Source organism: Salvelinus alpinus, chromosome 1, assembly GCF_045679555.1.
Source record: "Salvelinus alpinus chromosome 1, SLU_Salpinus.1, whole genome shotgun sequence".
Taxonomy (NCBI): Eukaryota; Metazoa; Chordata; class Actinopteri; order Salmoniformes; family Salmonidae; genus Salvelinus; species Salvelinus alpinus.
Genome location: NC_092086.1, coordinates 70,378,871 through 70,400,355, shown reverse-complemented (window position 1 = coordinate 70,400,355; position 21,485 = coordinate 70,378,871). Strand labels below are relative to the sequence as shown.

General features: G+C 42.8%; 1 protein-coding gene across 23 annotated transcripts in view; it reads right to left on the bottom strand.

Moving 5' to 3' along the window:
- The window catches only part of LOC139584449 (disks large homolog 2-like), a 349,254-nt gene that overhangs the window by 278,624 nt on the left and 49,145 nt on the right, over positions 1 to 21,485 (bottom strand). For all 23 annotated transcript variants that reach the window (XR_011676778.1, XM_071416318.1, XM_071416336.1 and 20 more), the window contains exon 3: positions 2,097 to 2,245. Coding sequence is in view for 22 of the 23 variants with exons in the window: in XM_071416318.1 (XP_071272419.1) it covers positions 2,097 to 2,245 (149 nt within the window). In the remaining variant the exon portion in view is untranslated. The remainder of the gene's footprint in view (positions 1 to 2,096; positions 2,246 to 21,485) is intronic.

Genomic DNA, 21,485 nt, shown 5'->3' with positions numbered 1-21,485 from the left:
AAAACAACTGTTAACTCGGAACTGTGAAAACTTGACTTCAGTGAGTTCAAGACAACTGGGAAGTCGGGAATAAACGAGTTCCGACTGAGAAAATAAGTTTTGAACGGTCATCCAACTCGGAATTGTAAATCCGGCCTCTTTCTAGAGCTACGACCTGAAGATCAATGACGTCATCATGATTCAACCATGTTTTTTTTCAAAGTTTCTAGTTGTTTTGAAAGCACCATAAATCCAGAGAATGCCAGACTTTGATGCCAAAATTCGCCCACAATAGACCGCCGCAGCACCTTCCTGTTCAAGTGAGCACAGCACAACAAGGTGAGTCCAAAACTGTATTGTGTGCTGCTGCATAAATGATGTAATATGCCAGGGAGATAGTATTACATTCTCAGCTACAGTATACATAAGTGTATGTTGGGTATTAAGATGTTAGTAGCCCTAATACTTTGGTATATTTACCCCTCTTAATTTATATTATATTGACTACGTCCGTCCTAGTTCGCTCATTAATGTCTTAATCAAAATTACGGATTGCCTCTTATCTGCTTGTCGTCCCCTTATGCCAGAGTTTGTACATCTCAATTTTCAGTAGAAACCACATTTGTTAAAGCAAGTCAGCCATATCAGCTACGTTTTTTTAAAGGCAGTAAATGAGGCTGAATAAACAGTTTCTCTGCCAGACAAGGCTCTGCTGATAGCCAGGTATAGCAGTGGTAAGGTGTTGGGACAGCTTTATGTAGGCCCTAACAGTTTGAGGGCACCATTTGTCACCGTGATAGTGCAATTAATGTATTGTGTTGTGTAGTGGTTTTGCTGGCATGCATCACACTTTTTGTTTTTACCCCACCAAGATTTACATGCTAAAATCGCCACTGAGAAGGCTAATGTTAACTAGCTGGCTCATCGTTGCCCATGAAAGTTAGGCTAGCGAGCATTTTAGCCAGGTAGCCTAGTACAACTAAAACTAAAAGCGTGTACTGTATGACAGAGTCATAGACCGTTTTGGCAACATGAAAGAGATGAGGATGGCAATGGCTTTTTTTACTTGCACGCACACACACACACACACACACACACACACACACACACACACACACACACACACACACACACACACACACACACACACACACACACACACACACACACACACACACACACACACACACACACACAGACAGACAGACAGACAGACAGACAGACAGAGAGAAATCAGTACCATGGACAGCCACATCATATTTAGCTTACGTTGATTAGACGAGTTATTCACAATTTCTGATAAACAAATAAAGGTCTTATATGTTAGATGGTTAAATAAAGAGCAACATTTTTTAATATTATTATATGTGCCCTGGTCCTATAAGAGCTCGTTGTCACTTCCCACGAGCCGGGTTGTGACAAAAACTCACACTCATTCTTATGTTGAATAAATGTATCGTATAGTGTGTGTGTGGCAGGCTTACAATGACGGCAACAAAACAACATTTGAGTGTGCTGACCATGGTGCTAGAGTGGGTACGCAGCTGGAGGTTGAATGTTTGAAGGGGTACGGGACTATAAAACGCTTGGGAACCACTGATCTAGGTCATGTAACTGTTTGTTACATGCAATATGCTTCGTGGACTTTACTGGACAGATGTTGCTCTCCGGTTCTATGATGGAAAAAACTGGTTGAATATATTCTGCCACTGTGTGACTGTTGTCTTCTTATAGTCTCGGCCTTAGGCCTATACAGTATATCAGAGTGGCATATGAACTAACAGGTTATAGAGCAAACATCACAATTATCACAACACATAAGTTGTAATTTGGCTTTTTTCCCCCCCTGGCTTGGCTTCTCAAGTGAATTTACCCACACACCGCTACTGCTTAAACTATGATACAGAAAAACGTTTCTTATTGTGATATTATTTCAGTGTTTTTTTTTTAAAGTCATTTTAAAGTCATCTAGCTTCCTCTTTGGTGAAATAGGACAGCTACCACAGAACTACAAGGAGAAGAAACAGCCTATTCAAGTCAATTATCCCTTATTGGGTGGACTGGCAGGACTCATTATATTTCTATGCCCACTACTCTTGAGGTCCCATCAGGCTCACCTCTGTTGGGCAGGCATGTTGTAGCACTGTGGTGGGGAAGCCCGTGCCTGTTTGATCCCACTTGTCAGCCATGTGGTTGATCTCTTCCAGCTTCTGCTCGCTGCTCTTTTGGGTGTTCAGCAGCGTCACCTCATAGATCTCCTGGATATCTGTGAAACACATGACGGATACACATTGGAGCAAATACAATACTCAGAAATGTCTCTTGAGAGGAAATATGGATGAAAACAGCCACATGACAGGCCTTTCGCTAATTCCGGTGTAAGTTAGCAGACTTTCATTTACTGCAGGTCAACATGCTGCGTTTCAGATGTACATGCAAATGGGGGTCTTGGATTAAACCGACGATCACAGCCTTATTGGTCAAAATAAATGGGGGCAATTTGTGAAATTAAATCACTGGTAGTGATATTAGATGCCATAGCAGGAGAACATCATTGACATATCTCCAAATGCTCTTGTCAGGTATATCTGGGAAACATTTTAAGGGAAAGAAGCGGAGTAATTCCAAACTCTGTAGTAGTACAATGCAGTTAACTTGCTCTGGATATTTGCATTGCATACGTCGGGAATTCACTCTCACTGAATTCTACTAAACTGAGTTATAAAGTACAAACAACATTATTCTATAGGGTTGTATCAGTGCTAGGCAGGTTCTCAAGGTAAAGAAACCACAAACAAACAAAAAGCAAATAGCTGTAAGCACTAAATAGATCTTCAGCTCTGATCCCAGTCCTTAGCCTTAGCAGCTGATAGATGCTAGATACTAGATGCTTCTTGATTGAGCAGTTGACAATATCTTTGACAAGGAGTCCAAGCTAGACCCATTTGAACAGCTGGTGCCACCAGCAGTCTGGTGTGCGCTGAAGAAGCTTGGTCAAAGCCGTTTTTCATTAAGTCTCAATTATACGGTGAAAATGCAGTTACAAAACTAATTTATTTCATTATTTTATCATTTCATTATTCATTATGCTAACTAACTTTCCAATTATTTGGTTACCAAAATGTAGTAATAATGATTTACAAAATGTTCAGCAAATCATTCATGTCTTAAATGAAGTTATTATAAAGTGTTACGCCAAAATACTTGATGAACCAGTTCTTGCATAATGTATTAACTGTAAATTGCATTGTAGGCAATAGGCATTGAACAGACTTTCAATCTGTACATATCTAGACAGAGAAGCCTACTCACTTGCATAAAACATTGTCTTTGAAGTGGGTCTTTAGCCAATAATCCCCTCCTTGCCAAAGAGACTGGCCTTTAGGCAATCTCAACGTTCAACATGCAGCTGGATTCACGGCGGAGTTGCTCATTGGTTGTGGAAAATAACATTAATATTTTGTGTGGAGCCTCGAAAATAGAATTATAATTGTAAAAAAAACAACAAAAAAAAACATTTAGCTGTTAACTAGGCAAGTTGTATTTTGAAGCTTAAAATCAAAGCTACCGGGTGGCGCAGTGGTCTAAGGCACTGCATCGCAGTGATAGCTGTGCCACCAGAGACTCTGGGTTCGAGCCCAGGCTCTGTCGCAGCCGGCTGAGACCGGGAGGCCCATGGGGCGGCGCACAATTGGCCTAGCGTCGTCCGGGTTAGGGAGGAATATCCTTGTCTCATCGTGCACTAGCGACTCCTGTGGCGGGCCGGGCACAGTGCACGCTGACCAGGTCACTAGGTGTACGGTGTTTCCTCCGACACATTGGTGCGGCTGGCTTCCGGGTTGGATGTGCGCTGTGTTAAAAAGCAGTGCGGCTTGGTTGGGTTGTGTTTCAGAGGACGCATGGCTCTCGACCTTTGCCTCTCCCGAGTCCGTACGGGAGTTGTAGCGATGAGACAAGACAGTAACTACTAACAATTGGATACCACGAAATTGGGGAGAAAAAGGGGAGAAAAAAAAAACTAACAAGTTTTGTGGTTGGAATTGGGGTATGTAATGGCCACAAATGCTGACACATGCACATTTGTGGCCTGCTGGAGGTCATTTTGCAGGGCTCTGGCAGTGCTCCTCCTGCTCAAAGGCGGAGGTAGCGGTCCTGCTGCTGGGTTGTTGCCCTCCTACGGCCTCCTCCACGTCTCCTGATGTACTGGCCTGTCTCCTGGTAGCGCCTCCATGCTCTGGACACTACGCTGACAGACACAGCAAACCTTCTTGCCACAGCTCGCATTGATGTGCCATCCTGGATGAGCTGCACTACCTGAGCCACTTGTGTGGGTTGTAGACTCCGTCTCATGCTACCACTTGAGTGAGAGCACCGCCAGCATTCAAAAGTGACCAAAACACCAGACAGGAAGCATAGGAACTGAGAAGTGGTCTGTGGTCACCACCTGCAGAATCACTCCTTTATTGGGGGTGTCTTGCTAATTGCCTATAATTTCCACCTTTTGTCTATTCCATTTGCACAACAGCATGTGAAATGTATTGTCAATCAGTGTTGCTTCCTAAGTGGACAGTTTGATTTCACAGAAGTGTGATTGACTTGGAGTTACATTGTGTTGTTTAATTGAGCAGTTTTTAGTTTGAGAATTTAGTTGTGAGCTATCAATTTTTGACAGATTGGTTTCATCTGGACTAACAAAAAATTGTTGTTCAGCAATAGAAAACCAACGAGTTCAGAGGGGAGAAAAATGTGAGTGTTCCAATAATCGTTGTGATTGAAGGATAGCTGTGAGGGTTATCGAATCAGGATCAAATCCTCTGCTCTCCAAGAGCTCATATTTGAAGATACTCAGAGTCAGTATTCATGTCATAAGAAGAAATAAGCAACTTTGCCATGTATTTTTGTTATACAGAAATAAAACATGCCAAAAAGCTGCTGTGTTGTTCAATGTACAAAACTCCTGACCTACGGTTCACAATGCTCCCACGTAGGCAAATAGAGCCTGCGAAAAGAACCCTGTGGCTTCAGGCTATTCAGCTTGGGAGAGTGGGAAATGTGGGGACCCAGTGTCCAAGTAGACTACACAAAGCTACATTATACAGTACCAGTCAAAAGTTTGGATACACCTACTCATTCATGGGATTTTATTTGTAATATTTTCTACATTTTAGATTAATAATGAAGACATCAAAACTATGTAGTAGACAAAAAATTAACAGGTGTGTCTTGTTAAAAGTTAATTTGGGGAATTTATTTCCTTCTTAATGCATTTGAGCCAATCAGTTGTGTTGTGACAAGGCAGGGGGGTATACAGAAGACAGCCCCATTTGGTAAAAGACCAAGTCCATATTATGGCAAGAACAGCTCAAATAAGCAAAGAGAAACGACAGTCCATCATTACTTTAAGACATGAAGGTCAGTCAATGAGGAAAATTTCAAGACCTTTGAAAGTTTCTTTAAGTGCATTCGCAAAAGCCATCAAGCGCTATGATGAAACTGGCTCTCACCAGGACCGCCACAGAAAAGGAAAACCCAGAGTTACCTCTGCTGCAGAGGATCAGTTCATTAAATCGAACCCACAAATTCTGATGCTTTAGATACTCCACTAGTCTAAAGGCTAGTTTTATTGCTCCTTTAATCAGAACAACAGTTTTCAGCTGTGCTAACATAATTGAAAAAGGGTTCTCTAATGATCAATTACCCTTTTAAATTATAAACTTGGATTAGCTAATACAACGTGCCATTGGAACACAGGAGTGATGATTGCTGATAATGGGCCTCTGTACGCCTATGTAGATATTCAAAAAAATTATTTTATCAGCCGTTTCCAGCAACAAAAGACATTTACAACATTATCAATGTCTACACCGTATTTCTGATCAATTTTATGTTTTTTAATGGACAAAATAATTTGCCTTTATTTCAAAAACAAGGACATTTCTAAGTGACCCCAAACCTTTGAACAGTAGTGTATTTTGATTTGTTAAACACTTTTTTGGTTACTACATGATTCCATATGTGTTATTTCATAGTTTTTCATTATTCTACAATGTAGAAAATAGTAAAAATAAAGAAAAACCCTTGAATGGGTAGGTGTGTCCAACCTTTCACTGGTACTGTATGTACAAAAGTATGTAGACACCCCTTCAAATTAGTGGATTTGGCTATTTCAGCCACACCAGTTGCTGACAGGTGTATAAATTCGAGCACACAGCAATGCAATCTCTATAGATAAACACTGGCAGTAGAATCGCCTTACTGAAGAGCTCAGTGACTTTCAATGTGGAAGGGTCATAGGATGCCACCTTTCCAACACGTCCTTTGTCAAATTTCTGCTCTGCTAGAGCTGCCCGGGCAACTGTAAGTGCTGTTATTGTGAAGTGGAAATGTCTAGTAGCAACAACAGCTCAGTCGTGAAGTGGTAGGCCACACAAACTCACAGAACGGGACACAATAACTGTTTGTCGGGAGCTTAATGAAATGGGTTTCCATGACCATGTAGCCGCACACAAGCCTAAGATCACCATGCACAATGCCAAGCGCTGGTTGGAGTGGTGTAAAGCTCGCCGCCATTGGACTCTGGAGCAGTGAAAATTAGTTCTCGGGAGTGATGAATCACACGTCACTATCTGGCAGTCTGGCAGACGAATCTGGGTTTGGCAGATGCCAGGAGAACGCTACCCGCCCCAGATGACAGGACAACGCTTGTGCCAACTGTAAAGTGGTGGAGGAGGAATTTTGGTCTGGGGCTGTTTTTCATGGTTCAGGCTAGGCCCCTTAGTTCCAGTGAAGGGAAATCTTAATGCTACAGCATACAATGACATTCTGCTTACAACTTTGTGGCAACAGTTTGGGGAAGGCCCTTTTCTGTTTCAGCATGACAATGCCCCTGTGCAAAAAACGAGGTCCATACGGAAATGGTTTGTCAAGATTGATGTGGAAGAACTTGCCTGGTCTGCACAGAGCTCTGACCTCAACCCCACTGAACACCTTTGGGATAAATTGGAACGCCAACTGCGAGCCAGGCCTAATCACCCAACAACCATGCCGAACCTCACTTATGCTCTTGTGGCTGAATGGAAGCAAGTCCCCACAGCATTGTTCCAACATCTAGTGGACAGCCTTCCCAGAAGAGTGGAGGCTGTTATAGCAGCAAAGGGGGGACCAACTCCATGTTAATCCCCATGATTTTGGAATGAGATGTTCAATGGGCAGGTGTCCACATACTTTTGGTAATGTAGTGAATATGTGTGGAAGACATTTAATCACAGGTAAGACATTTAACAAGTTTAGTATAGTCTGTAACTCCATTCACTACTTGTAGCTGTATAGTCCGTTTGTTTGTGTTGCTGGTCTTAGCAAGCTTAATGTACCGGTAGGGAAGCCCTACAATATTATGTTTTTCTAAATAGTGAGAACACTCAGGAGCAGGTAATGTTGAAATGTAATTTTTAGACATGTTGAACTTTTCTTAAATGTATTTTGTAATTGACTAAAACAAGCAGACAAGAAAAATGTATTTGAAAAAGGTCATGCTTTTGCTGTGAGCCAATGGGGTAACCTAGGTAACCACGGGTTGTTTCCCCACAGGCGGAAGGGGCCACAACGTTCTATCTAATGCCGACAGACTATGGCAGAAAGGCCCGTCTCTTTGGCAATGGCAAGAAGTGGCAAGCAGTGGAATGTTAGCTCAAGAGAATGGTAACCAGACTAGGTATCCACAGCCAAGAGGTGTCATTCACTGCAATACAGGGAAGTAAAGCTATTCAATTTAAACCCTAATCTTTTTGAACAAATTCCACCCAGGAGGATACCTCATTCAAACCCCAACTGTCCTACTTTGAAAAAGTTTGATACAAAACACTCTAGTTTAACACTGATTGGCAAACACCATGTTAATCTACATACAACACAATTTGTAGTAATTCCCCTCCGGTCTTGTGTGTAATTTAATCCAAAAATAGAGGTTGATGTCTTGCACGTATGTGTATCTTTGTTGTTATAGCAGCTTCAGCTTAAGACACTCACTTTGCCAGAAGGCTATAGCAGGATTCACTTGAGTGGCGGATCCTTGAAATAGAACAGCTTTAGCACTGCTCAGAGACAGTAGGCTGGCATGCAGCCAGGCATGAAGTGTCCTCTTTCTTTGGCACAGTACCATCAGATGTCAGGTCACTGGATGCATTTTCTGCTTCATTTTGTCACATATGGGAGAATAGATCAATTAATTAATTACACACACAAAAAAAATGACATCAGAAAATAATAAGACTTCAAGACGACTGAGTCACAAATAATATTTTCACCATCAAACAGGCAGCAGGTAGCCTAGTGGTTAGAGAGTTGGGATAGTAACCGAAAAGTCACTGGTTCAAACATATGAGCCGACAAGGTGAAAAATCTGTCGTTGTGCCCTTAAGCAAGGCACTAGGCGTACATTTTCTCTCTGGGCACCATCAATTGCAATCTTTAAGGCATTCCTCGTCATTCACCAAACATTTCTTTAGAAAAGCAAACAATATAGGTTTGCACTTAAATGTATTCGTGTTACACTGTTGCCGGTAGGTGCACTTCATTCAGAAGCACTGTGCACCAGGTAGGCAAAGTGTACCTGTACAAAATCATGTACATGTAGACGTTCGTAATTCGTTCATGGTGAGATCTTTAATAATAAACTAGACACATACTGAACAAAAATATAAATGCAACATGTAAAGTGTTGGTCCCATGTTTCATGAGCTGAAATAAAAGATCCCAGAAATGTTCCATATCCACAAAAATATTTGTGCACACATTTGTTTACATCCCTGTTAGTGAGCATTTCTCCTTCACCAAGATAATCCATCCACCTGACAGGTGTGGCATATCAAGTAGCTGATTAATCAACATGATCATTACACTGGTGCACCTTGTGTGTCACACAAAACAATACCACAGATGTCTAAAGTTTTGAGGGAGCATGCAATTGGAAGGCTGACTGCAGCAATGTCCACCAGAGCTGTTGCCAGAAGATTGAATGTTCATTTCTCCACCATAAGCCGCCTCCAATGTTGTTTTAGAGAATTTGTCAGTACGTCCAACCAGCCTCACAACAGCAGACCTCACAACCGCAGACCCCGGGCCTCCACATCTGACTTCTTCACCAGTGGGATTGTCTGAGACGAGCCACCCGGACAGCTGATGAAACTGAGGACTACTTCTGTCCGTAATAAAGCCCTTTTGTGGAGAAAAAACTAATTCTGATTAGCTAGGCCTGGCTCTTCACCAACGGCTGCACCCCTGTGCTTCGCAAGTGCTACACCAACTGATCTATTGTTTTATCAAAGCTTGAGTTTTGAAATGTAATATGGTCTGAGAAGAGCTATATTTTCAGGCCAAGGCATTAGCCAATATGCTGTGATAATGTATTAGGCCCGACTGCGCAAACCTCATTCCTATAGAACTGTTTTTATAAGGTCAATGTTACATTTTTTAAGAAATGTTGGGAAAAAATCGGAGCAGTAAATCTCGGCTTGCATTTTGACTGCGAAAGTGATCTTGACTCAGAAAAGGTTGGTGGCTACTTATATAAAGCAACACATTTCACTGCACCCATCTGGTGTATTTGACAATAAAACATACTTTATTTTTTATTTTTTAGAAATAATAATAAAAAAACAGGAGGACCTGTCCAAGGGTGGAATCAAGCCATCGACATTGCGATCCGGAAACTGACGCGGCATGCTACCAACTACTCCAAGAAAGTCACTTGGGGAAGTCAGTATACTTGCTTACCAGTGTCAGGATCACTACACTACTCCCTCCTTTTGAAGATACAATATTAGGTTTCATGTAACCATGTGACTGTGAAGCTACCCAAACATTCGCTATCAGGGATGCCGCCTCTTAACTGCCGGTCCTTTCACTTCTGACGTCATAGTAATGAAACAAGAGGGAGAGTGAGTGTCACGTTCCTGACCTGTTTTCTGTTGTTTTTGTATGTGTTAGTCGGTCAGGGCGTGAGTGTGGGTGGGCATTCTATGTTATGTGTTTCTATGTTGGTAAATGGGTGACCTGATATGGTTCTCAATTAGAGGCAGGTGGTTTTCATCTCCTCTGATTGAGAACCATATTAAGGTAGGTGGTTTCACATTGTTTGTTGTGGGTGGTTGTCTTCCGTGTCTGTGTCTGTTTGCACCACACGGGACTGTTTCGTTTTGTTCGTTCGGTTTTTGTGTAGTCTATTTTCCTGTTCGTGCGTTCTTCGTGTTATGTAAGTTCGTTTGTTCAGGTCTGTTGACTCCATTTATTATTTTGTAAATTCTCAAGTGTTTTTCGTATTTGTCTTTATTCTTTAATAAATATCATGTCAAATTACTACGCTGCAAATTGGTCCTCCGATCCTTCTCGCCTCTCCTCGTCTGAGGAGGAGGACAAAGTAGAAGAGCGTTACAGTGAGCTTTCCAAGGGTGGAATCGAACCACTAACGTTGCAGTCCTGAGACCTGCACGCTACCAACGACTCTAAGAAAGCATGCTCCCTTGGAGGAGGAGTCAGTAAATGTACTTATCAGCGTCAAGGGTCACTACAATATTAGGTTTCATGTAACCATGTGACTGTGAAGCCACCAAAACATTTACCTCTGCCAGAGAACATAGACATGTGGACTCCACTAGCCATACCCTGCTACATTACCTGAGCCATAAAGTAAGTAACTGAAATTCCAAGTCCATTTTTTTCTCAGAAGAATTGAGGAAAATTGGAATTGAATGAATTGGCTCCAATCTTGAAAATGGTACGTGCTTCACTCGACCAACGGTTGGGCAATTAACCCTAATTGAAAATTGTTATGAAACCGGGTAAATAGAAATGGAATTGACCCCAATCCTGACAAATGTATTACTCTAGAACAGTGATGGGCAACTGGAACTCAGCCGAATTCACTAATTTTAAGGGATGTCCACACACTTTTAGCACATCCTTTTAGTGTATATTATAGTATATAAACGGTTTTGTGGACAGAATACACATAGTTCTGCACTCTTAGAATTAAGGGTGACTTGAGGAACACTGGGGATATTTGCACGTTTGGGTAGTTGAGAGTTCTTGGAGGAAACTTTGATGTTTCAATGGAGCAAAGGGTTCCTGGAGGAACCTTTTTGCTGGCACGTGCAGAGCACTTGAATTTATTTTGCCGTTGGATTTGTTGCGCTCTCAGATTCAGAAGAAAATGAAATACAAGTACTATTTTAATATCAATATTGAATAATACAACATTGACCATCAAGCCCATTATATTATGACTGTAGCCTCCAGTTTTAATTACGAAAAGTTTTTTGTGAACGTATATATATATTTTTTTTTTATTAGCTTCAAATGAGGCTTATAGAGATGTAGGAGTTCCTCAAAACCTATGCAAATCCCAATGTTGGAAAAGTTACCACTTTATTTCTGTATGTAATCAGAAATGTTAATATTATTACTATTATATTAGATGATGTAATATGCATAAATATTCAAGGAAAATGTATATTTGCAGTGTACCAACTAAACATGATGAACAGGAATGACATTTACTTTCACGGATGGCCAAAAATAACTATCTGAAAGTCACGCCTCCAATCTTCTGATAGGCTGCCGCCGCTAAAATATGATAATGTGAGCCCCTCCCATCAGAAAAAGGTTCCAATTTGAACCTTTAAATAGGGGTTCCTCTAAGAATCTTTTCCTCTAAGAATCTGAAAAGGTTCCCCCATAGTGCCATTCTTTTGAACCCCAAAAGGTTATTCGAGGCTCCTTTACGTCTAGATCGTAGACTAAAAAGCACAGTGAAGTGATCAGTGAGCTACACATATACAAACAGCATGAAGTCATGGCCAACAACGCATCATACAAAGCATTTCCAAACACCACGGAGCATCAAAAAGCTAAATACGTACAATAATGTAGGTGGACTATTACTATTACTATTGCAGACTTTTCAAAAGAATGGCTACTGCATGTTCAACAAAAGAAACTGAACCCATGACAGGTTATCTGCTGCAGCAGTCCAGAGGTAACCGCGGACAAAACCCAAATGTACATTTAAATTGAGGTTAATGACAACAAGCTAATTTTATTCATCACAAGACGTTAGGAGTACAATGGTTCAGTCCCCAACACGGACGACTGTTTGAGCAAGTCCTTAATACACTGCTAAGAATTAGTATTTTGTTTAGAGTTAGCTGAGAAACTTTGTCAAGTTTGAAAGTCACTACATATTTATGTAACAAACCATTGGCACAAATGCCTCTTTTTGCAATTTATGGATTACAAGCAGGCACATACAAATACACACTTCATTGAACCAAAATGTATGCAAATCCCCTAAACTCATTGAGCGCCAAGTAAATGCTGAATTCTCTTCGTCACAGCCATCTTAAGATTCAATGTAATATTCACACGTTATACTAGCCAACAACACTACACGGCACCTTATTTAGTAATACTTGTATAGGTACCATATTCAGCAACGAACAGATTTAGATTATCTTTATTGTCCTACTGCAGGGAAATTTGGTTGCAGCAGTTCCCCCCCCCCCCCCCCCCCACAAAAAAAAACACAAATCTGAAACAACAAAACAGGGTAAACACAGCATTAGATTGTGTGATGTGTTTCCCTGTTTTGCCTCTTTTAATTGTAATTCATTTAAATTCAGATATATTATCATATCATAAAATATAAAATGGCCTACCGGTATATGCAACTTACTGTAAAACAGTGAACTGTATTCAAACAATCAAAATGTTTCAAACTCATTTAAATAGTTTGAAACATTTTGATTGTTTGAATACAGTTTAGTAAAACTTTGCTGGTCTCCATGGACATTCTGAGTGCTGCTGGTCCCTTGAAGCAGTGTGCTGTGGGAGCACCAGATGCCCCTGCAACCAAACAGCAAGCCTAATCCTCCGACAATCCGCCTGTTCAACTCCAATACAGACAACGACATTGCACCCTGGGCAGCACACACACTCCGGCAGCTGATTTCTAATGCAGCCCTGCGTCTCAGAATGTGTTTAACGCTGACACGCTGCCAGCAATCCCCTCCGCAACCTCTCTCATACACCCCCACCCAGTGTATACATATGGGTGTCCCCAAATTTCATAGACAGTTGAATCTACCGGCAGGCACTGGCAGTGACATTCTTTGGCATGGGAGAGGTATGGGGGGCCCCTCATTCCTCTCAGTCCCTCTGTGTCTCAGCGTGCTGAGCTGTCTGAGGGATGGGGGGGTTAAGAGCACACTCACGCGTGAAGGGCACACTTGAGCCTGTGAGGACAGCTCAACAGTATATCACTTTAAGTGGTCACATATCACCGGGGTGGAGGGCCACTGGCTTCCACACAGGGAGACATCTTCCCTGGCTTTCGCACACGGGGACAAAACGGGGACAGAAAACAATCCCAAACTGAGGCCATCAGGATAGTCCCTACTCCAGGAGGATACATGCACTATGTAATCTAAAACTCAAGAGCTTGAAACTCAACCACAGCCTGCTGGGGTAGGCCTGATGAAGCAAGGGTGATTTAATAGCCTTTCTGAGATGGCTACAAAATACCGCCTTGGGGAATCACATGTCAAACACGTCCATAGACTTGCTTAAGTCTCAGAGGAGTGTAGCATGTGCATATTCTGACCTGTAGGGTGTCTACCCACACAGCCCAGAGTAGATGAAAACGCACTCTGATGATGAAATTTCACTACCTTATGTTATAAAATACATATGGTAACACTTTACTTAACACCGAGCATCAGAACACGTTATAACAAGGTCAGAATCATGTCAGAACAGTTGCCATAACCTGTTATAATATGGTCATTACACATTTAGACCTGTTGTGACATATATTGCATTATTTTATGGCTGGTTATGACATCTACAGTACATAGGTTTTTACACTAACACACAAGGCAAAACATTCCATTACACCATAGCCACGTGTCAGTGAGTGAGTGAGTGAGTGAGTGAGTGAGTGAGTGATTGAGTGAGTGAGTGAGTGAGTGATCCAAATAACTTCACAGATTTAAAACACTGTTTCCCATGCTTGTTCAATGAACCATAAACAATTAATGAACACGCACCTGTGGAACGGTCGTTAAGACACTAACAGCTTACAGAAGGTAGGCAATTAAGGTCACAGTTATGAAAACTTAGGACACTAGAGGCCTTTCTAGACTCTGAAAAACACCAAAAGAAAGATGGCCAGGGTTCCTGCTCATCAGCGTGAACGTGCCTTAGGCATGCTGCAAGGAGGCATGAGGACCGCAGATGTGGCCATGGCAACACATTTCAATGTCTGTGCTGGGAGACATCTAAGACAGCGCTACAGGGAGACAGGACGGACAGCTGATCATCCTCGCAGTGGCAGACCACGTGTAACAACACCTGCACAGGATCGGTACATCCGAACATCACACCTGCGGGATAGGTACAGGATGGCAACAACAACTGCCCGAGTTACACCAGGAACGCACAATCCCTCCATCAGTGCTCAGACAGTCCGCAATAGGCTGAGAGAGGGTGGACTGAGGGCCTGTAGGCCTGTTGTAAGACAGGTCCTCACCAGACATCACCAGCAACAACGTTGCCTATGGGCACAAACCCACTGTCGCTGGACCAGACAGGACTGGCAAAAAGTGCTCTAAACTGACGAGTCGAGGTTTTGTCTCACCAGGGGTGATGGTCGGATTCGCGTTTATCGTCGAAGGAATGAGCGTTACACCGAGGCCTGTACTCTGGAGCGGGATCGATTTGGAGGTGGAGGGTCCGTCATGGTCTGGGGCGGTGTATCACAGCATCATCGGACTGAGCTTGTTGTCATTGCAGGCGATCGTAACGCTGTGCGTTACAGGGAAGACATCCTCCTCCCTCATGTGGTACCCTTCCTGCAGGCTCATCCTGACATGACCCTCCAGCATGACAATGCCACCAGCCATACTGCTCGTTATGTGCGTGATTTCCTGCAAGACAGGAATGTCACTGCTCTGCCATGGCCAGCGAAGAGCCCGGATGTCAATCCCATTGAGCACGTCTGGGACCTGTTGGATCGGAGGGTGAGGGCTAGGGCCAATCCCCCCAGAAATGTCTGGGAACTTGCAGGTGCCTTGTTACCCCACACTTCCACCATCTCACAGCAAGAACTGGCAAATCTGGTGCAGACCATGAGGAGGAGATGCACTGCAGTGCTTTATTAAAAAATATATATATATATATGTATTTCACTTTTATTTAAGCCTGTACTCGATTGAACTCTGTTATCGTTTTAAAGTCACCATTGGCCTCATGGTGAAATCCCTGAGCTGTTTCCTTCCTCTCCGGCACCTGAGTTAGGAAGGACGCCTGTATCGTTGTAGTGACTGGTTGTATTGATACACCATCGAACGTGTAATTAATAACTTCACCATGCTCAAAGGATATTCAATATTCAATTAAATTATTACCCGTCTACCAAATGGTGCCCTTCTTTAAAGGCATTGGAAAAACCTCCTTGGTCTATGTGGTTCAATCTGTGTTTAAAATTCACTGCTTGACTGGGGGACCTTACGGATAATTGTATGTGTGGGGTACAGAGATGAGGTAGCTATTCAAAAATCATGTTAAAAACTGTTATTGCACACAGAGTTCATGCAATTGACTTGTTAAGCACATTTTTCTCCTGAACATATTTAGGCTCACCATAACAAATGTATTTTATTTTAAATGGTTTTTTAAAGATTACATGTAAAGACATTGTATATTTCCCCACTTTTTGTCCCCCCCAACAAAGGGGTTTAATACTTATTGACTTAAGACATTTCAGCTTTTCATTTTTTATTAATTTGTAAAAATGTCTAAACATAATTCCACTTTGACATTATGGGGTATTTTGTGTAGGCCAGTGACACAAAATCTCTATTTAATCCATTTGAAATTCAAGCTGTAACACAACAAAATGTGGAAAAAGTCAAGAGGTGTATGCTAATACATTCTGAAGGCACTGTATCTCTGTGAAATGTCAACGGAGTACCGAGCGTACCACAATCTTTTTATTTTCAAAGCCTTTAACATTTTAATTCAGCTTGTGTCATGCTAATTTAGCTTTTAACAACTTTGCAGACGACCACCACAACATGTAAAATCCCTCAAAAATGCTATGAGAAAGCGTCAGTACTCAGTGCTTATAATCAGATGTATTAGGTTACGAAATCAGTTTTTGGGGATATAATGTTAGAGAAAGACCTGACTGAACGATTCAGAACATAAAGAATCATATTGCTCTTGGTAAAATGTATTGGCAACATATTACTTGACAGGCAGTGTCATAACACGCTATGCCACGGTCATAACATGTCATAATGTCATAACAGCTGACAGCTTTGGACACTCTTGGCATTCTCTCAACCAGCTTCATGAGGTAGTCACCTGGAATGCATTTAAATTAACAGGTGTGCCTTGTTAATTTGTGGAATTTATTTCTTTAACTGAATGACAACATACAGTGAGGGAAAAAAGTATTTGATCCCCTGCTGATTTTGTATGTTTGCCCACCGACAAAGAAATGATCAGTCTATAATTTTAATGGTAGGTTTATTTGAACAGTGAGAGACAGAATAACAAAAAAATCCAGAAAAGCGCATGTCAAAAATGTTATAAATTGATTTGCATTTTAATGAGGGAAATAAGTATTTGACCCCTCTGCAAAACATGACTTAGTACTTGGTGGCAAAACCCTTGTTGGCAATCACAGAGGTCAGACGTTTCTTGTAGTTGGCCACCAGGTTTGCACACATCTCAGGAGGGATTTTGTCCCACTCCACTTTGCAGATCTTCCCCAAGTCATTAAGGTTTCGAGGCTGACGTTTGGCAACTCGAACCTTCAGCTCCCTCCACAGATTTTCTATGGGATTAAGGTCTGGAGACTGGCTAGGCCACTCCAGGACCTTAATGTGCTTCTTCTTGAGCCACTCATTTGTTGCCTTGGCCGTGTGTTTTGGGTCATTGTCATACTGGAATACCCATCCATGACCCATTTTCAATGCCCTGGCTGAGGGAAGGAGGTTCTCATCCAAGATTTCCATCGTCCCTTTGAAGCGGTGAAATTGTCCTGTCCCCTTAGCAGAAAAACACCCCAAAAGCATAATGTTTCCACCTCCATGTTTGACGGTGGGGATGGTGTTCTTGGGGTCATAGGCAGCATTCCTCCTCCTCCAAACACGGCGAGTTGAGTTGATGCCAAAGAGGTCAATTTTGGTCTCATCTGACCACAACACTTTCACCCAGTTGTCCTCTGAATCATTCAGATGTTCATTGGCAAACTTCAGACGGGCATGTATATGTGCTTTCTTGAGCAGGGGGACATTGTGGGCGCTGCAGGATTTCAGTCCTTCACGGCGTAGTGTGTTACCAATTGTTTTCTTGGTGACTATGGTCCCAGCAGCCTTGAGATCATTGACAAGATCCTCCCGTGTAGTTCTGGGCTGATTCCTCACCGTTCTCATGATCATTGCAACTCCACGAGGTGAGATCTTGCATGGAGCCCCAGGCCGAGAGAGATTGACAGTTCTTTTGTGTTTCTTCCATTTGCGAATAATCGCATCAACTGTTGTCACCTTCTCACCAAGCTGCTTGGCAATGGTCTTGTAGCCCATTCCAGCCTTGTGTAGGTCTACAATCTTGTCCCTGACATCCTTGGAGAGCTCTTTGGTCTTGGCCATTATGGAGAGTTTGGAATCTGATTGATTGATTGCTTCTGTGGACAGGTGTCTTTTATACAGGTAACAAACTGAGATTAGGAGCACTCCCTTTAAGAGTGTGCTCCTAATCTCAGCTCGTTACCTGTATAAAAGACACCTGGGAGCCAGAAATCTTTCTGATTGAGAGGGTGTCAAATACTTATTTCCCTCATTAAAATGCAAATCAATGTATAACATTTTTGACATGCATTTTTCAGGATTTTTTTGTTGTTATTCTGTCTCTCACTGTTCAAATAAACCTACCATTAAATGTATAGACTGATCATTTCTTTGTCAGTGGGCAAACGTACAAAATCAGCAGGGGATCAAATACTTTTTCACCCTCACTGTAGACACAATACAATATGGAATTTTATTGAGTAGTTTGGGGTAGGCCTCGTCTCAGAGGAATGCTCGTCGGAGCCAGATGCTGACGACAAGTTATCTTATGCTGGGCAGCTGGCATCAAAACCCCCCCCAAAATAAATAAGTTACTCACCAGGGAGAAGGGACATAGTGGAGCGAAGGTTGGATCTAAATATTGAAGACAAGACAAATAGACGTAAAAGAGAATAACAGAACAAAAGTGCAATTATGCTGTAATGGAAAGTATTACGTGGAACGTTTATTACTGCAAGCACGCAGAGTGCAAGATAAATAGTGTAACGTGTCGAGTCTAAATGAGGAGTCTGCATGTATATCTACCCAGCCAAGCATAACGTAATGATATACGCACAAGTAACATTAAACACTGACGCTATCCCATCCCAATGCTGACCTGCTGAATGCCTCAAATTGTTACGCCAATTTGTTGACAAGAAATGCTACATATACACATGCATGATGGCACGTAGAACCCAACCACACATGCTGTCATGCAATTTGTAAGATGTGAAACATTTGCTGCTTCGAAGCCAGTCGTGCATGCGGTAAACGAGCGATAGGGACACACGACAAACAGTGTCTGACCCAAAAGCCAGGTGTAATATGAATTACCACCACATGCATGAGTGTCATTGGAACCTCGGCAACTAAAGTAGCGATTGATAGCTATGTAAGGAGCCATTGCTGAGAAGATGTCAAATAGATTAGGTCTAACGTGAGGTGTAGCAGAGCATAACCAGCGACCTAGTTGCTGGAGAGTGATGGTGAAATTATACCTAATGTAGCTGCCGTGGTTACGGCTTCAGATAAAGGGGAAGATAGCACCTTTATTTTCCTCATCAATCTACACACAATACACCATAAAGCAAAAAAACTGAAATATCACATTTACATAAGTATTCAGACCCTTTACTCAGTACTCTGTTGAAGCACCTTTGGCAGCGATTAGAGCCTCAAGTCTTTTTGGGTATGACGCGACAAGCTAGGCACACCTGTATTTGGGGAGTTTCTCCCATTCTTCTTTGCATATCCTCTCAAGCTGCGTCAGGTTTGATGGGGAGAGTCGCTGCACAGCTATTTTGAGACCTGTCCCGAAGCCACTCCTGTGTTGTCTTGGCCCTGTGCTTAGGGTCGTTGTCCTGTTGGAAGGTGAACCTTTGCCCCAGTCTGAGGTCCTGAGCGCTCTGGAGCAGGTTTTCATCAAGGATCTCTGTACTTTGCTCCTTTCATATTTCCCTCGATCCTGACTAGTCTCCCAATCCCTGCTGGTGAAAACAACCCCACAGCATGATGCTGCCACCACCATGCTTCACTGTAGGGGTGGTGCCAGGTTTCCTCCAGACGTGACACTGGGCATTCAGGCCAAAGAGTTCAATCTTGGTGTTATCAGACCAGAGAATCTTGTTTCTCATGGTCTGAGAGTCCTTTAGGTGCCTTTTGGCAAACTCCAAGCGGGCTGTCGTGCCTTTTACTGAGGAGTGGCTTCCGTCTGGCCACTCTACCATAAAGGCCTGATTGGTGAAGTGCTGCAGAGATGCTTGTCCTTCTAGAAGAAACTCTGGAGCTCTGTCAGAGTGACCATCGGGTTCTTGGGTCACCTCCCTTACCAAGGCCCTTCTCCCCAATTGCTCAGTTTGGCCGGGCTGCCAGCACTAGAAAGAGTCTTGGTGGTTCCAAACTGCTTCAGTTTAAGAATAATGGAGGCCACTGTGTTCTTGGAGACCTTCAATTTCTGCAGAAATATTTTGGTACCTTTGCCCAGATCTGTGCCTCGACACAATCCTGTCTCAGAGCTATAAGGCCAATTCCTTCTACCTCATGGCTGGGTGTTTGCTCTGACATGCACTGTCAACTGTGGGACCTTATATAGACAGGTGTGTGCCTTTCCATATCATGTCCAACCAATCGAATTTACCACAGGTGGACTCCAATCAAGTTGTAGAAATAATCTCAAGGATGATTCATGGAAACAGGACGCAATTTCGAGTCTCATAGCAAAGCGTCTGAATACTTACGTAAATAATATATATATATTTTTTTTTATATACATTTGCAAAAATATCTAAAAACCTGTTTTTGCGTTGTCATTATGGGGCATTGTGTGTAGATTGAGGAAAACAAATAATTTAATACATTTTAGAATAAGGCTGTAATGTAACAAAATGTGGAAAAAGTCAAGAGGCCTGAATACTTTCCGAATGCACAGTACTGACAACACTCATTCAATTTGACATCAGCAGATAGACCATGACTCTTTCCATTTTACTGTCTTTATCACAGTCTTTGTTACACTCACTAGTCTCCATATGTTTCCTTCAACTAGGACCCTTTTACTCTTCCCAATAGGAAAACCCTCTCAATGTTCTGCTTTTACCCATTTACATTACATTTAAGTCATTTAGCAGACGCTCTTATCCAGAGCGACTTACAAATTGGTGCATTCACCTTATGATATCCAGTGGAACAACCACTTTACAATAGTGCATCTAACTCTTTTAAGGGGGGGGGGTTAGAAGGATTACTTTATCCTATCCTAGGTATTCCTTAAAGAGGTGGGGTTTCAGGTGTCTCCGGAAGGTGGTGATTGACTCCGCTGACCTGGCGTCGTGAGGGAGTTTGTTCCACCATTGGGGTGCCAGAGCAGCGAACAGTTTTGACTGGGCTGAGCGGGAACTGTACTTCCTCAGAGGTAGGGAGGCGAGCAGGCCAGAGGTGGATGAACGCAGTGCCCTTGTTTGGGTGTAGGGCCTGATCAGAGCCTGAAGGTACGGAGGTGCCGTTCCCCTCACAGCTCCGTAGGCAAGCACCATGGTCTTGTAGCGGATGCGAGCTTCAACTGGAAGCCAGTGGAGAGAGCGGAGGAGCGGGGTGACGTGAGAGAACTTGGGAAAGTTGAACACCAGACGGGCTGCGGCGTTCTGGATGAGTTGTAGGGGTTTAATGGCACAGGCAGGGAGCCCAGCCAACAGCGAGTTGCAGTAATCCAGACGGGAGATGACAAGTGCCTGGATTAGGACCTGCGCCGCTTCCTGCGTGAGGCAGGGTCGTACTCTGCGAATGTTGTAGAGCATGAACCTACAGGAACGGGTCACCGTCTTGATGTTAGTTGAGAACGACAGGGTGTTGTCCAGGATCACGCCAAGGATCTTAGCACTCTGGGAGGAGGACACAATGGAGTTGTCAACCGTGATGGCGAGATCATGGAACGGGCAGTCCTTCCCCGGGAGGAAGAGCAGCTCCGTCTTGCCGAGGTTCAGCTTGAGGTGGTGATCCGTCATCCACACTGATATGTCTGCCAGACATGCAGAGATGCGATTCACCACCTGGTTATCAGAGGGGGGAAAGGAGAAGATTTTTTTACCCCTATTGTAAGGTTTAAAAACTAACAATACA